Source organism: Epargyreus clarus, unplaced genomic scaffold (genome assembly GCF_041222505.1).
Source record: "Epargyreus clarus isolate Ecla_fem2 unplaced genomic scaffold, WU_Ecla_fem_2.2 ptg000006l, whole genome shotgun sequence".
Lineage (NCBI taxonomy): Eukaryota > Metazoa > Arthropoda > Insecta > Lepidoptera > Hesperiidae > Epargyreus > Epargyreus clarus.
Window position 1 is genome coordinate 7,349,766 of NW_027332214.1, and position 18,793 is coordinate 7,368,558.

The 18,793-nt window shown below is 34.7% G+C and overlaps 1 protein-coding gene across 1 annotated transcript in view; it reads left to right on the plus strand.

Moving 5' to 3' along the window:
• LOC140742838 (neural cell adhesion molecule 1) overlaps nucleotides 1-18,454 on the plus strand; it is a 95,030-nt gene extending 76,576 nt beyond the window's left edge. Inside the window, exons 10-16 of the mRNA XM_073073872.1 lie at nucleotides 5,013-5,147; nucleotides 14,104-14,289; nucleotides 14,395-14,553; nucleotides 15,021-15,278; nucleotides 16,897-16,968; nucleotides 17,341-17,417; nucleotides 18,101-18,454. Of these exons, the coding sequence (XP_072929973.1) occupies nucleotides 5,013-5,147; nucleotides 14,104-14,289; nucleotides 14,395-14,553; nucleotides 15,021-15,278; nucleotides 16,897-16,968; nucleotides 17,341-17,417; nucleotides 18,101-18,415 (1,202 nt within the window). The 3' untranslated portion in view covers nucleotides 18,416-18,454. The remainder of the gene's footprint in view (nucleotides 1-5,012; nucleotides 5,148-14,103; nucleotides 14,290-14,394; nucleotides 14,554-15,020; nucleotides 15,279-16,896; nucleotides 16,969-17,340; nucleotides 17,418-18,100) is intronic.
• The last annotated feature ends 339 nt before the right edge of the window (nucleotides 18,455-18,793 follow it).

Below are 18,793 nucleotides of genomic sequence, written 5' to 3' on the forward strand. Positions count from 1 at the left end.
ACTAAACTATTACATCACATTTCTATACATACATACTTGTGTTACCCACGTACAATGTTCTTAGTACATTTAGCGGTCTATTATTACCTACATTTTGAAATACAAATACATATTACATCGTTTATTTTATCAAGTTTCTGATTATAATCTAAGCTCAACACAGTACTAACTTTTAACAATTCTTTTCGTAGATCCTAATATTTTAAGTTATTTTAAGATACAAAACAAACGCAACTACATAATTACAGATCGAAACACACCGTCAACACGACTTCAAACTGGGAACAAATACAAAACAACAACCGGACGAGAACAACTCGTCTGCATAGAGCAGTAGGACTACCATGAGTTTACAAAAGTATTACTCGCTAGCGACTGCGTAAAATAAATGTATGAAAAATTGTACAGCGCCTCTGGTGGTTACTCGTAGAACTAAAATCCGTAGTGACGTAACTCGATACGTAAAAAACCTATCGAAATCAAATCGCTAGCGAATGTCATTATGATCTATTGCCATACAAATTCGGTCCCATGAGTTATTAATTTGACAGACGTTGTCAAGAAATACCGTAACGATAGTAGTTATGTTATTCACTAGCAAAATGACAATAGTTTTCTATTTACCATTTCTATAGTGGCGTTTCTATGCCAACTCATGGTAATGCTACAGTTTCGAACGAAAATTTTGTTGGATAACTCTATACGTGTCACTATACAGACGTAGCATTGGATTTCGAGTTAATTAAAATTGTAGAAGATCGGGTTTCCTTATCTCAAACAATAGGTGCCTGCATTCCGTTCGTATTGATTTGGGTCACAATTACAAAAGGTTTATAATACTACGAAATTAAATGACACGTTTCTTTCTGTATGTTTGGTTATGTTTTGTTCCTTTGTAATTTATTCAGCTAACAATCAAATAATGTTGATATCAGGTTGTCAAAGTAATCTTATGTATTTTATAGGTAGGATTTCTTTCACGTAAAACCCACGTAACATTGTTATTATAACTTATTTAACTGTAAAGAATTTTCTTATATCTAAACAAATAAATAGAATTATAGCCCCGCTCTACGTTTGTCAATTCTAACTTATATTTAGCACGATAACAAAAGACAAATTAAATTTATTCAAAATGTTGTTTATCTGCGCGAATTCAAGGACTGCTAAACCACAGTATTAGGTTAGTCTTATCTATCTATCTAATATATACAAAAGATATGCCATATTTTGTGTTGTAAAGATACACTAGGTAAGTTAAAACGGAAAAATCCAACACTATATTGCACGGAATCAAAACGAAGAGGGAACTTGAACGTGTGAAAAACAAAACACTGAGCCTAACTATCCCATCTACATTGAGCGTAGTCTAGTACGCAAATTGAGTTACACTGGCATAAAACTAGACCTGCCTTAGTCTCAGATATTTCTAGTAAAGTTAATGACAACAAATAGAATATTATAGGATACTTTAGATTTTATCTTTCCATTGTTACTTATTTACGGTCTTATTCATAAAAAGTTATAGCACACTTATAACATTGCTATAGTACGATTGTCAAAAAGTGTTATTCATAAACGCATTTTAGGCACTAAACCGTTCTATAAGCCTTCTATAACTTATAGAGGCCAGAACCCTACTATAACAGTGCTATAAGACAAAGATGGCGGACTCTCATCAGCTGATTAGTGATTACTAACCTAATTTGACAAATGTTTTGAATAAATTTTAAATGGCAATGTCCGTTTTGTATATAAACTTGAAATAATTTATTTAAATATCCGATAAATAACATTATTATATCACTATTTCAAATTACAATGCAAATTTTACAAAGCTTAGATATTATTAATAATCTAGAAAACCGTCCACTTCGAAGATCATTGCACCAAAGAGTGATCCGTTTTCTTTAAACGACGAATACTTTCGGAACCGTTATCGCTTTAATAAATCGACAGTAAATTTTATAATTGATCTCGTACGTAATGATCGTAAATTAGATCGCAGAGATCCTGGTACACCTTCTGAAATACAATGTTTACTGCCATAAGATATTGCGAATGTTTACAAAACGAAACTTAACAAAACATTTATATCCAACCAATTTTCACTCCTTTATCTTTTAACAACTTTTGCTTAATATCCTATTTTAACAAATTACATATTTTTAAATTCGCGGTATTTACAAATACAATGACACTGACATGTTATTTGGTTTTATTGACAACGCATTGACAAGAATGTCAAGACAGAATATTTTTTTAGTACGAAATAATGTCATTTAATGATGTTTATCTATGGATATTTGTCAATTTGTTCGCCGAACTTCACTATAATGGCAACATTTTCATTTATAGTTGACTTTAGCGACACATTAGTTATAGAAGGTTTATGGAAGGTTTATGAATAAGCAATTTTATAGAACGTTTTATAAGCTTATTGAACACTTTAACTAATGAGTGCTTAAAACCTTCTATAAGCATTTTTTATGAATAAGACCGTTAATCTTTAAGAAAATGCCTCTGATTTTAAAATTCTTATTTAATTCTTTACCTTTAAGAAAATACCTCTAATTTTAAAATTCTTATTAAATTCTCTTAAAGAAGCCCACGCAATGATAGCCCAATGGTTGAAACCTGATCTATCCACTGAAGTATCCGAGGTTGAAATCCCATGCATCTCTGATGTATTGAGCTTACTAGAAATTGACCTATTTGCTCATTGACCATACTTGAGGAAACCTGAGACTATGGCCCAGCTCTTAATATGCTGAGCATAGCCCCGTACCCGACAGTGAAACAAAAATAAATTAATGAAGATAAAATAAATACACAAAAGATAAACTCTTTAAAATTGTATAAATACTGAGTACTGTCAAGTTAGTTTGTTGGAATTGCGAAATAGTTTTATAAGCACTAAAGTAAATACCACTTGTTTTAAAGCACCAATTAAGCTCATTCATGTAAATAGATAAACAGTCTGTAAATGTAGGTTAAAAATATTTATCATTTACTCTACGGAATTGCAATTGACTATGAGGACCTGTGCAAATTATTTGCCCACAGCCGCTACGGAAACTCGTTTATTAAGTACGAATTTACTTAAAGTTTTTTCATGTTAAAAAGTTAAAGTTTGAAACACACAGTGAAGTGTAACTTCAAATGATAAACACGCCTTCAAAGTGTGAACAAACACAAAACAACAACAGGACGGAACAAGTTGTCTGCATAGAGCGGAGTTTCGAACGCAAATTGAGTTGGACCCCACGTCCTACGAGACGCGTAGCGCTACGAAGTTACACACAGGGATTTTGAGTTAATTAAAAATTTTAGGTGTGATAGTTGACAATTGAAATGCTGTGAGCACAATCAAGGAAAGTAAGTCCCTTAGGATTTGTATACACTTTTTAGACATAAGATGAGACACGTGTAGTGCTACGAAGGACCCCATATGTCCCACGAGACGCGTAGTGCTATGAAGTTGAACACCGCGATGCTGAGTTTTTAAAAAAAATTAGGTGCGATTGTTACCCATTTAAATTTTAAATGCTGTGAGCAATTTTCATGGTTTCATGCTAAATTCTTACGGTCTTATTCATAAAAAGTTATAGCACACTTATAACGTTGCTATAGTACGATTGTCAAAAAGTGTTATTCATAAACGCATTTTAGGCACTAAACCGTTCTATAAACCTTCTATAACTTATAGAGGCCAGAACCCTACTATAACAGTGCTATAAGGCAAAGATGGCCGACTCTCAACAGCTGATTCGTGATTACTAACCTAATTTGACAATACGTTTTTAATAAATTATGTCAATGTCCATTTTGTTTACAAACTTGAAATAATTTATTTTAATATCCGATAAATAACATTATTATATTACTATTTTAAATTACAATGCAAATTTTACAAAGCTTAGATTATTAAAAATCTAGAAAACCGTCCACTTCGAAGAACATTGCACCAAAGAGTGATTTGTTTTCATTAGACTATAGGAAGCGTTATCGCTTTAATAAATCGACAGTAAATTTTATAATTGATCTCGTACGTAATGATCGTAAATTAGATCGCAGAGGTCCTGGTACACCTTCTGAAATACAGGGTTTACTGCCATAAGATATTGCGAATGTTTACCAAACGAAACTTAATTGAATTTAACTTTATATAATTATATCAATATTATATAAAATATTAATATCCAACCAATTTTCACTCCTTTATCTTTTAACAACTTTTGCTTCACATCCCATTTTAACAAATAAAATATTTTTAAATTCGCGGTATTTACAAATACAATGACACTGACATGTGATATGGTTTTATCGACAACCCATTGACAAGAATGTCAAGACAGAATATTTTTTAGTACGAAATAATGTCATTTAATGATGTTTATCTATGGATATTCGTCAATTTGTTCGCCGAACTTCACTATAATGGCAACATTTTCATTTATAGTTGACTTTAGCGACACATTAGTTATAGAAGGTTTATGGAACGTTTATGAATAAGCAATTTTATAGAACGTTTTATAAGCTTATTGAACACTTTAACTAATGAGTGCTTAAAACCTTCTATAAGCATTTTTTATGAATAAGACCGTTAGCCTCTATACACACTTTTTACATATAAGGTGAGACAAGCATTGCGCTACATAGTTACACATCGAGATTTAGAGTCATATGTATCATATGTATCATAGATGTCATAGTTGACTATTGAAATGCTGTGAGTTCAGTTAGCGAATGTTAGTTCCTTAGGCTCTATACACACTTTTTAGATATGAGACAAGCTTAGCACTACGTACGTTCTACGAGACGCGTAGCGCTACGATGCTACACACCAGGATTTAGAGTTGTTGGAATATGCGGTGTCGTTGGATTAATCTAATTTGTTGGAGTGCTATATGATATATTTTATACAGTCGAGATTTTTCTCTGCATATTAATTGTTACTAAGATTGAATGAACTGAATCAATGTTATATAATCTTATTTATTTTTGGACAGGCACAGCAAACGGCAGTACCAGTGAGCTGATATACAAGCCACAAAGCGAGCGAGACTACGGCGCCCTGAGCTGTCGCGGAAGCAACTCTGTCGGCAGGCAACTTGAGCCGTGTGTCTTCCAGATTGTACCAGCTGGTGAGTATTGCTTCTTACTACATGTGATAATAAGATTACTATTCACTTTAATTTTTAATTTTAACTGCATATTCTGAAGAACATAAAACATATAACACAAATGTGTCGCTGTCATTCTCACTACCCGAAGGTTGACTGGCAGAGAATGCTATATAGCATTAAGTCCGCCTTTGTGCCTTTACATTTATGTAAGGTTCATAAAGTAAATAAATATAAATATAAAAAAAAAAATGTGTTTAGTCGTCGTTTAAATTAAATCATAATGAGCTTTAAATCATAGGACTTTTTTAAAATATAATAGACCTATTGAAACACTACTGTTGTTATGAGCAAAATTATATGAAAGTAATCTAAAAAGGTTTGTAAACGTCTAAACAATGTTTTTTTGATTTAATCTTAGAAAAACTTAAAGTATTTAATTTATAGACATTTCAAAACCTTGACATTTTGTAAAATTATATACGTTGGCAAGAACACGCGCAATGCTCTATAAATGCACTTAAAATAAAATATACCAAATAAAGAAATTAAAGAGTAGTGTAATAAATAAATAAATAATTCCTGAATGAAAATCTTAATATCCCATAGCTTATACAGCACAGCAAGAACACACTGCGGTTGTGTTCTTGCTTCGTAAGTACAACGGAAAATATGGTTTGGTTTAGCGAGATGCAGGGAAATGCTTAGCCGCAATATTTAATTTATCCTTCCCGACGTAATATAATACGACCACATTTCATCAGTCTGGAGGAATTTAGTAGGGATATATTGCACTTAATGCCTACTATTTAAGCGCATTTATATGTTCTCGATAATATTATCAAAAGTGAAGTATTTTTATATAATATATGGGTTAGCAGACGAGCATGCAGTACACCTGATGGTAAGTGGCTAGTGGACATGGACATTTATTATCAACCCTAAATAGGATTAGATATTCCCCGGAGGACTAAGCTCGAACGCTTCTGAAAAGTATGCCTCCCTTACCACACCCTTTAAATCAGAACACAGCAGCTTAAGTGCTGCTGTGTTCTGGTTTTATTAGGCAGACTGCTGTTATTAGGCAGAAATAAGTGTGGCGGTGGTGCCGCCGGAGTCGAAACGCAAAGGGTTCTATCACCTTCATTTCGATATTTTCACGGTATCCATAAGAGCAAAATGTTTATCGACCGTTACCTAATGATAACAAACGAGATGGAGGCTTGACGTATGCTCCAAAGCAACTTTCTAACATGAAATTGAAGCCACTAGCCATCACCCATCACTTCCTATCGTGTTTGACGTTAACACTGTATATCGGTTAAATGGCCATAAATAGTACTTCTGATTTCTTGATTAATTATAAACAAATTAATACTCAAAAAGACCTTAATAAAAAGTTTTTAGTAACATTATGATGTTATTCCTATTCTTCTCGGCAAATTTTAATTCAAACCTTGGAAGTGCATAAAAATAATTGTTCAATCATATTGGAGCGTCAAATTGGTAATAGAGTGGCGACACTACTCTAATCATGCATTGTCGTACGACACATATATGCAAAATTTTAGGTCATTTGGATACCGGGACACTTCCCGACTGGTCCACTGGTCGATTTTGATATAAATTTAACCCTCACATACGTATACGACGAAAGCAAATTAAATAGAAGCTTGTAAAAATATAGCAAAAGTATAAACATGAAATACAGAGAATTCTAGAATCCCTAGAATCTATGGAAGAAATCCATTATTATATTTCTGAATAAAAATCAAATGTGGAAGGAAGTATAATTTGTATTTATTCCTATTTACGTTATTAAAATGTTCGTTAAATCTTAAAAGGATTACGATTAAATATTCATAAATTATTTCTATCCTACTCAATGTCATCAAATTAGTGCAAATATATATCATAAGCATTAGTTTCAATTCTAGTGCATGCAATGTTTTTTATATCGTATACTTATTATTTCATTCTCAAGTAGCAGTGTTTCATAAGCCATTCGGTAATTTTCCTCTTAAAAATGTGTAAGGTCAGATATTTGTGTTCTTCAGTCTTTCATCTTTTTGGTATCTCAAGACAAGGTTAGGTTTTTAAATATACAATAGTAATAAACCCTTCTATTTTTGTACAATGCACACAATGTTGTCCCTACCCCAGTCGAGTTACAATTAGTGAATTCAGAGGAGCACTCAATTTTCATTTGAACATGTATGTACACGCGTGAATTAATACCTTTGTACTCGCAACTTCGCACGGATATTATCATGATTAAAGCTGAACGGAGTTAGATATATTGCGGGGTGTCTTCAACTTTGAAATGTGAATATCTGATGTTTTAAACGGCTTAAGTGCTCAATTCAGTTATAAATTCATTTTATAACCTTAGATTTTCTGTTATGGCCCGAGTTTCTTTTAAAAAAGTTAATAGCTTGAAAAATTTATAGTAAAATTATAAATAGAAACGTTCCCGATGATATATAAGTACTGTATTTCTACATACAAACATATTAACCTCCGCAATTGGATAAAAATTCATTAACATTCTTGTTACAAAAAGAACCTAATGTTTAATAAAACATTCCGATGGTTACAGACAGAAACATTTCCTAAAATTAATAAATAACTTTAATAATCCGCCTGCTGCGTAACCTACTGTCTAAGTTATACTAATGGAAATAAATTACACTCTTCTGACGCAGCCCTCGGTTATTCATCGTCAATGAGATCGCTCCTCATACAAATGAGATTAGGGCGCGTGGTGTCGGCCAGGGTGCTAATACTGTTAGTGTGCATTTACGTGAGTGCCGGAAGTTAGCTTAGAACGCTATTTTCTAAGTTTCTGTACTATGTGCTTCTCTAACTTTCTAAGTTACTATATAACTATAATTTACTATAGTATTTCAATAAGGCATATTATATTATGTTTAAAAAAATAGAAAAAAGATAAAAAGCGTTGAAAACACAACAAAGTAATATTTATCTCACTATTAGATTTTTGTTAAGTATCACTTATAGTGATATTAATTTTAAAACTTTAAACTTAGGAACACACTATTTCGACTTCAGTGTAAATTTATTGTGCTAAGTTAAAAAAAACAACAAAACAATATTTATCCTGCCTAATTATATTTTATAGTAGTAACTACAGTAGTAGTTGTATTAAACCCTAAGTCTTAGTAAAAAACAAACTAAAACAACTTTCAGTTCGAAAATGTACAACCTAGCAGCATCTAGATTACCTGTGCTACTTAAGTAATTAATTAATAGTATCGTACTTGACTACTTAGTCAACTTATTCATTCACATTCCCTCACTAGCTCATAGTCAATGAGATCGCTCCTCATACAAATAAGATTAGGGCGGGCGGTGTCGGCCAGGGGTAACACTGTTAGTGCGCATTTACGTGAGTGTCGGAACTTAGCTTAGGAAGCTATTTTCAAAGTTTCTCTCCTATGAGCTTCTCTAACTTCATGATTTATGTGCACGAGTAAGTAGTTCTTGTAGTATAATGATATATTTAGTTAAAGTTGCTATTATGAAATCAGGTATAATATATCGTCTAAAATAATAAACAATATATTTAATGCTATTGATATGATCGATATTCTCTTAGAACAAACTTTTTTATTCACATCTTCCTTAAATTTAAACACTGAGATATTAATCAAAACCATGAACATTTTTATTATTAATATATTATTAGTATTATTACATTCCAAATCATTAATTTAGAAAGATACAACCTAGCATATGTCAAGTTAATTAATACTAAGCTAATTAAGACTGAAGCACCCTACATACAGTATCATACCTAGTATTTAATGAATAATCCACTGATGCACTCTCACTCACTCATCATCAATGAGATCGCTCCTCAAACAAATGAGATTAGGGTGGGCGGTGTCGGTCAGAGTGCTAATACTGTTAGTGTGCATTTACGTGAGTGTCGGAACTTAGCTTAGGAAGCTATTTTCAAAGTTTCTCTCCTATGAGCTTCTCTAACTTCATGATTTATGTGCACGAGTAGGTGGTTCTTGTAGTATAGTGAAATATTAAGTTAAAGTTTGTACTATCAAAGCAGTTATACATTATATTTGTTGTTATATTATATTTACTTGTCATATGTTATAATAAATATATAAAATTCTCGTGTCTCAATGTTAGTTACCGTACTCCTCCGAAACGGCTTTACCGATTTTCACCTAATTTTATATGCATATTCAGTATGTCTGAGAATCGGCTACTATCTATTTCGCATACCCCTTAGTGATAAGGGTTGTTCACCCTTAACATTTTCTTATTTATATGGCACCATAACGTTTGCCGGGTCAGCTAGTAATAAATAAATATTCAATGTAAAACAAACTTTTATAGCTTAAGTTTCTTATAAAACTCTTTGACAATAATTAATACTTAGTAAATTCATTTTTTAACTTTGCTCTTGGCAACGCATATAAAAAGATTAGGGCGGGCGGTTTTGGGCGGGGAACTAATTCTTTCTTATACATCTTTAAGTGACAGTTCCATGATTTTATTTAATATACTTCTTAATGCTTTATTTATTTACATAACTATCAGCTTCTAAGTTATGTCCTACAATACATATGTATCTTAGTATCAATATTTAAACATGATTTATTTTTCTAAACAAATATACCATTTTATATTGCATTTGAAATGATTATATTAATATAGTGTCCCTATTTATTACTTAGTAAATTACTTTTCTAACTTAGCTCGGTCAGTCGTATAAAATAGATTAGGGCGGTGTCGGGCGGGATCTAATGTTGTTACCGTGCTTATACGTGTCTGTTGACGGTTAGGAAAGCTATTTCAAAGTTAACTCCAGCGGGCTTCTCTACTTTGATTACACGTTTGACCACCATAATGGTATTATAAACCAAATTGTTTTTTTTTTTAATGTTATAATGTAATTTAAAACTTTACCTATAAATTTAAATAGAACAGTGTTAATTAAAAAAAGCAAATTGACGAATTGAAACACTATTTTTTTTTCTTATACGTAAGTACTCCGTTACTGACTTCAAATAAACAGGTCCTATTTGACATTGATAGTAGGTACCTGTAGAAGAAATGTTGTATTTTATATTTCAAGTGAATTTAATATATTCATATGATTTCACTATTTATTACTTAGTAAATTACTTTTCTAACTTAGCTCGGTCAGTCGTATAAAATAGATTAGGGCGGTGTCGGGCGGGATCTAATGTTGTTACCGTGCTTATACGTGTCTGTTGACGGTTAGGAAAGCTATTTCAAAGTTAACTCTAACTAGCTTCTTTACTTTGATAACGTTATACCACCGTAGTGGTATTATAAACCATCTTTTTTCAAATGTTACAATGAAATTTAAAACAATAAGATTAACTGTTCAATTTAAATAGAAATATGTCAATTAAAAAGCAAATTGACAAATTGAAATACTCTTTTTTGTCATACATTGTTTTGTCATAAAGTAAGCAAATTGACTAATTGAAGTACTAATATTGTTTTCTAAAATAAAAATTCCTTCTTATGAAATTACATGAGTAATAAAGGATTATTGACTGCAAAAACAGGAGTCCTGTTTGAGAATATCGAGAGATGTATCTATTAAAATAGATCTAGTGCCTATTGAAACGATGTTAGAACGAATATTTATAGTACTTCTACCCACGCTTCAAATCAAAAACAGACACTTTATTGAGGCAGTAATGCCGAAACACTCGAACCACAACAAGTCAAACCGTCATTGAATCTAAATTAAAGATCTTTTAAAGTTATAATCTAAACATATATAACTCAAAGGGGACTGATTGACATAGTGATCTATCAACACACAGCCCAAACAACTGGACGGATCGGGCTGAAATTTGGCATGCAGGTAGATGTTATGACGTAGGCATCCGCTAAGAAAGGATTTTGATCAATTCTACCCCCAAGAGGATAAAATAGGGGATGAAAATATTACCTCGTAACGCGAGCGAAGCCGCGGGCAACAGCTCGTTATATTATATTATATCTTTTGTGTATTATTAAAGTTGTTAGAACCCTTTATTGTTCGACTTCGGCGGCCCCACCGTCACACCTATTTCTGACTAATAACAACAATGTTATATACTCTGTGTTCTGATTTAAAGGGTATGATAAGTCCTACTAGTCCAATATTACAAAAATAGCCTAAAATTCTCGAGTGTTTAGATATTATCTAATTAATATTTAACTGGAGTATTTATCTTAAACGACGAATAAAGTGACATAATAATTTCAAAGACATTATTATCTTAACCTAATCACAAATTAGGAAATCATAACCTATCTTCGCATTAAGAAATGTTAAACACGTATTAATCATGACGTCATACGGGTATTAAAAATTCAAAGGGCTTAAATTAAGCCATGAAAAAGCCAACCTCATGAAAGAGCGTATAGATATTTTAATGAAGATTTCAAAGGCAGGGAAGCCTAAGAGCCATTAGGGGGAGTACGGTTGGAAATATGATGGGTGGGAAATGGGTTTGGCAATTACTTTCTTTTTACTTTCGGGCTCGCGTTTTGGGATTTCGGTAATCTTTCGGAGGTTTTAAAGTACAACAGCTGATTTTTAGGTTTTACACAGAAACTAAGCTACTTAGCCACGGTACTTTTTTCTTAGAACTAAGGCTTTTTAGTGTTAAATTTGAAGTAAATAATTTATACAAAACAGGTACGAATATAGGTATGGTATAAATATAAGTTAAATATGTCTAAAATAATATAATAGACTTGAATTTACAAATATATTTTTAAATAACAAGAAACAATATCAAAATGCGATAACTTTACAAGCGCGAAAGAGTAATCTTAATAATTTGTTTTTTGGAAACTTATTTATATCACTATGCTTTTATTTTGTTATAACTACATTCCAACGATTTTACTACTCTTTTGTTTATAAGCAACAACTTCTTTAATAAATAATGTATCTATTAGCACATAAAAACAAAACCCGCGTTGTTTTAAACAAACAATTCATACACAAACATACAGTTATTCGTATAATTGTTTGTATGTGGCCGTTAGCTCGCATCTTACGATGTAAGTTAGACATGAAGTCTAATTAATTAAACCGGCACTCTCATAACAAACAAACAAACATAATATCAGCCACTCGAAATAATTAAACCGAAGTTTGCTGCGGAATTTACTTACGACTAGCTTCGTTCCCGTGTTTCGTCATGTGCCATACTGTCAATGTGAGAAGTTCATATACGTATTATTCGCGGTTTGTCCCTGTAGTTCCGGGACTAGAATGGGGCTACGGTATCCCCTGCCTGTCGTAAGAGGCGACTAAAAGGGGGCTTCCGGGGTTGCGGGCGGCAAGAGTGGGAGCTCGAACCGTCCAGCAAGCCACCCCGGGAAGGACGGCGGTATGTGTGGTCGCATACCGTCGTAAACACTACATGGTGTGGGAGGAGCGAAAACTGCCCGTTGGGCATCGCGCTTGGAGGGCTCCGGTTGTGTTCCGTTGGAGATCCCGGAGTTCTCCAACAAGCGTTGAGGACGGCCACCGGGGGGTTTTATTGCGGTAAAAATCCCACATTACCCGGCGTCGCTCCCACGTCATCGGGTACCTTTTGAAGGTTTCCCCCTTGAGAAAAAAAAGAAAAAAAAACGGTATTGGTATTATTCGCGGTTATTGTTATTTTTTAATTACGTTATTAATTTTGTAACATACTATCATTCGTAAACGAGCTCACAGTCCACCTGGGTAAGTGGTTACCGCCCATAGACTTATGTAATGAACCCCAGATAAGAATAGATTAGATATAACCAGATAAGATTAGATAGAAGATAAGCAGTGATAGCCTAGTGGTTAAGAAACTCGGCCTCTCGATCCAGGGGTCTGCGGTTCAAATCCCAGGCACGCACCTCTGATTTTTCATAATTATGTGCGTATTAGAAATTAATTATGATTTATAAAAAAAAATTTCAAAGGTATGTGAAGTCTACCAATACGCACTTGGCCAACGCGGTAGACTATGGCCTAATCCTTCTCATTATGAGTGGAGACCAGTACCCAGCAGTGGGACAGTAATGGGTTGATGATGATGATTATGATGATGATGATGATTATGATGATGATGATGATGAGGAATAGATTCCTACCGGAGGGTGATCACAGATGCGTTGTTACCCCTGAGGCATAAGCAAGAACGCCTTGGATAAGTATTTCTCCCTTACCACACTTAACAAAGCGGTACGCAGCAGCGCTTTGCATTCCTGTTATAAGGCAGGAAGAGGTATGGTGACGGTGCCGCCGCAATCGAACCACAAAGGGTTCACTTTCAAATGTTTCGAAAATTCAACATCTTCCTTCACCGTGGAAGCAAATGCTATATACGAGTAACTTCATAAAAAGTCATACGTAAATTTTGAAAAATGTGTACAGTAAAGAATGAGGAATAAGCCTCGGGCATGACAGACGCTAATCTCAATTACTCTCATTGTGCAAAGAGACTAGTGTGCGGATGCCGGACAATACAATTGCCTCATTTTCATGATGTACATTTTATTCCACTATACATATTCTGTTAAGTAAACACCCATTCGATTAGAACATTTATGTATTTGCTTAGCAAAACACATTCCGATATTTAGTAGAAATAGGTATGAATTTAGAATATGGTAAAATGATCGTGATATAACGCAAAAGTTTGTTCGTGAAGCAAAGTTAATAGAAGCCACAAATATGCAGTCGTGATGCTAAGTGACCACTGTCGCCCATGGTCTATAATCAATCCCAGATTGGAGTCCTACGTCAGTCGGTCACGGTCATGTTGCTATTTCTGAAGACTAAATTAACACGACTTGTTGCCATAACAGAGCTTAACATTCCTGTTATAAGAATGAAATAGGTGTTAGTGGTGCCACCGGTCAAACAACGAAGAGTTTCGCCATCAAAGACGTTTACGATATATTTTTCTTGCAGCTCGGCCAGCCGCCCCAAGAAACTGTTCGTTGCAAGCTGGTAGCAACAGCTCCGAAGGGTATACCAGCTGGCTAATTGTGCGGTGCGTAGCGGGTTACGACGGCGGGCTACCACAGACCTTCGTGCTGGAAGCATTGGACCCCATCACCAGTAAAACGAGATACAACGGCAGTGTTAATGAGACCGGTATGTTATATTTCGATACAATATACCTTCTACCCATTACTTTGAACCCATTACTTTGACATATTTACTTGACAATCCACATTTCTCAATAAACTTACCCCGCAGACGGCCTGGCGACGTTCAAATTGGACTTGTCGCAGCTATCCGCCGGCAACGTAGAGGGCGCCACTTTTAATTTGCTCATCTATGCGAGAAATCTCAAAGGGGAGTCTGAGAAGACGCTGCTAGAGAACATCGCATTCAACGACGCGGCTAGGAGAACAGGTACTCAAAGAGATAGGAGTAACAAAGTGCACAACTGCAGACTATTGTTGGACTGAAGAATCTTATTAAATTCAAAGTTCAAGTAGTGGTTACGGTCTGCATAGAAAATTTGTTATAAATAAACCATTGTAAATCAGTAATTTGGTCAAGAACACACAAACACAATATAAATTATCTGTTTGTAATAAAAAATACTAATATATTGAAAAAAATGTCGGGATGTCTTTCGACCTGGAATAATCTCGGAAAAGTAGAGCCTTGTTTGACGAAGGTTTCAGTTAAACGTAAAAAATATTACAAGATAGATGGATTATATTTTTCTTCTTAAAATATATAGGCTTTCACAGCAGAATGCTATAATACAAATAAGAATTAATTTCTCTGTATGCCTTTTGCCTTCTTTCTTGTATTTTATAAAAAAAAATATTACCGGCAACGCATTAATTAAACAAACTTTCACCAAACAGATGGCAAGAGTTCAATGGGAGGGATAACCCTGGGAGTTGTGGTGGCAGCAGCGTTAGGCATCACACTTGCTGCTGGCGGCATAGGACTAGCAGCAATATGTGCGAGACGAAGACGTGCACACCCTCCACATAAGCATCCCCCAGGGGATATGCTGGAATTGAGCGATGGTTGCAGAAGATACGTGGTAGCATACACCATCAAACCATCACCAGATTCGAAGACGCCGGATCCTCAGCCGGATATACTGAATCCTCCAGGTTTGTATTTACCTATCCATAAGATCATAGTCTATTTCTAGACATAGGTCTTTTCTAGCGATGTGATTGGGTAATTGAACAGGTTTAGGTCAACCAAGGACAAACTACCATTACACCTATCTCTAGCGTAAAACAGTTCTTGTAAGGGTGTGAATGCCGGCTGACGTACGTATGCGGTGACCACCTTAGTCTATAAGAGTGACATCGAATCTGTACCACATGAGTTTTCACCAGTTTGAAGGTGGTAGAACCCTTTGTTGTTCGACTCCGGCGGCACCACCGCCACACTTATTTCTACCTAATAACAGCAGTGTTAGGCGCTGCTGTGTTCCGGTTTGAAGGGTGTGGTAAGGGAGACAGATTTTTCCGAGGCGTTCCAGCTTAGTCCTCAGGGGTAGCGGCGCGTCTGTGGCCGACCGCAGGTAGGAATATCTAATCCTATCTGGGGTTGATTTCAGATGTCCATGGGCGGCAGTAGCCACTTACCATCAGGTGGACTGCATGCTCGTCTGCTACTCTTATATTATAAAAAAAAAATCTTGGTCTCATAAGAGTAACATCGAATCTGTGACCACATTTGAGTTTTCAGCAGAATACTCTCGGTCAATCTACCAACACTGCTTCCGTTACATATAAATGATTTAACGTGGTTATTTCTAATGAAGACGTAATTATGTGTACAACTATAAAATTAAAACGGTCATTTGCTATTCATAAAGTGTGAGAATGTGGTGTATGATTCCTTAACAATAATGTGTATTGATACGTATAATTATTCAGAAATCTCCACAAAGCGCACTCCGAAGTTAATAAAAAACTCGAGCAACGGAAAAGTAAAAACAAACGTAAAAGGCAAAATGGCAGTCTCGGTTTACATTACAGTGGCTGTTTTCCTTTTTTCATTGCCTTCCGCATTATCACGCTGGTTTGGTAACGTCTTTGTTGAATGTGGATGGAAATATGTATGTTTAACTGGTGGTATATGGTAACTAGAACCCGTGGATTTTGCACTTGTGTCGTCGAATACTCAGCTCAGTAACACTGGATCCCCATTAAGAGTCGCTAGACGCTTTCTATTACATACATGGATGCTATGGATGGGCAAAAACGAAACACAAACACCCAGACCCAGAACAGATATCTAAATTAATAGTTAATTTTATCAGGCGTTACTTTGCGGAAATCCATGCTATTAAGTTAAGATTAAAACTACTTCGCAACAATCCGCTACAAATATGTATGATGGTATATATTTTGAACCATGCAGTATGTACCACCCTCCCTCCCTCAAAGGATGCGTGCAGATGCAAAAATTAAAAATATACACCACCAATCACCATACATACCACCACCAACACGTGTTTCGCTCCAAAATGGAGCATCATCAGGGTAAGTTGACTCCACGACGGTTAATCGTTAAGTAAATTAATAATTTACACGTCCGTTTGGCTGGATCGAACCTAGAACTCTCAGCTCGTCTGCTTATTGTGACCGCTCGGCCACGCAAGTCGCCAGTCAGTTACGCCAAAAACCGTATTTGTAATTATACAACATATATTTCGTGCTACATATACTTTGCGCGAAAGTTTTACCAATCTGATTTTTAATATTTGTATAGATGGTGAAAATCAAAATCCCCCGCCAACATCTGTAGAAGCTGATGAGTGGCCTAGCATAAAGGAAGTAAGAGGTAAGAATATCCGTTTAGAAAACTTGGTGGATCAGCTGAAGTTTGGAATCATTCTTTCTAGACTTTTTCACCCTCAGCAAAGTAAGTTGCTGTTAATCCAAGTATGAACAGAAAATGTCTGTTCCAAAAAGATATTTCTGCCATAATATTTTTACAAGTCTTGATTGTCCAACTCATTTTTATGAATCTCCTAGTAAGGTTCAATAGAAGAGATGGTTGGTAGACCTTACAGAATTTTTTAAAATTTAATACATTACTATCCTGATGACTTGATAAAAAGTTGATTTAGGAAAGATTACAGCAGCACTTTATTTTCCATCTTTGGCTGACTGGCTACGATTGTATTTCCTAATAATATTTGTGTGCCCAAAGGAGACTGGTGCAAGACTGGAGCAGTCTTCTCTGCAGAAGATTTGGCGCTGCTTGACTCTGCGGGGCGACCACAACAGGTAAAGGTTTCATCTTTACTCAAGGAAAATAATTATAGTTTAAAAAAAACGTTCAAGGAAAATGGTTAATCCTGATTCCTAACGATCCCAATTAAGAGAATGGGATAAACTTATTAAACTCGTGTATTGTCATTGGTTCTTGATAATTATTCAAAATTTTAAAGTAATCAGACCGTTCAAAGTGAGTAAAAATCGTGTTCTAAGATTCCGTTACATACATATATAGTTACAGGTCAAGCTAATAAAAGCGTGGTAAAAATGAAGAAAAGACATGCAATTCTCTTGATGATCACATACAAAATCGATAACAAACTACATTCCAGTAATTTCGGGTTGTGATCAAGTTTGTGTGTAATAACATGATGAATACGTCCTTATTTTATTTAAGAACACAATAAGAAAAACAGCATGTCACTATCTTGATCTTCATAACTTATGATATTGCCCACAACGTAAGAAATTGTATAACAATCTACGTGATAGCAATTCTGGGTCTACCCAGTCAGACTAAAATAATGAAATTTGTCTGAAGTAAATAACTTAATATAATATTTGTTCTTAGCCCGAGGGTTTTGTCCTTAGCTTTATTTATTCATGTTTCTAGAATTACTAGTAAAGTGAAATGAAAATCGAAAGCGTTTTCATTTCCATTACATCATCTTAAATATTTGTTAATTTTCAAGCTCACACCTGGAAGCGATATGGTGCCCAGCAGTCGACAAGACATCATCAACGACAACATTCAGCAACAAGTTCAACCAAACTATAGATCTAACTACGTAGTGTCAAACAGCCCCACTTTAGGGAGCCCAAACTTTGTGTGTCCTAACGGTAATATAGGGTCGCCTTTCGGGAGTCAGTCGTTGACTCTTAGCGGCCCGACTCTTAGTTCTGGAAGCCTGGCCACTTCAACGTTACATAGGAAAGGGAAGAGTAATGTTAGAAGAAGAGAACACGTTCTTGCTGAAAATTTACCAGGCCCTGAAAGTTGTGTGTAGTATTTTACAGGCAAGATTAACACGAAAAAATTTTCAGACACTATGTCTACGTCAACCGAAGCTAATATCGCATGCTTTGAGGAATGTGAAAACAAGAAGTCATCTTTTATTTTCTTATCAGTTCTATCAGCGTTATTGAACTTTTCCGTTTCGAGGGAAACAAACGCTTTTCTCTTTACAGTGACTACGTACATTGAACTTCGCTTTATTTATTCTTATCTCCAGTTTCTGAGATAAAGTAAACTACAGTCAAGAAAGACGACATCATTCGGTTGTCTCAAAATAAAATTTTCTGTGTAAGCGAGCGAAATTTATTCATTTTTCTTTAATCATATTTGCATATATTATGTAGTTGTGTTTTAACAATTTTATTTGCAT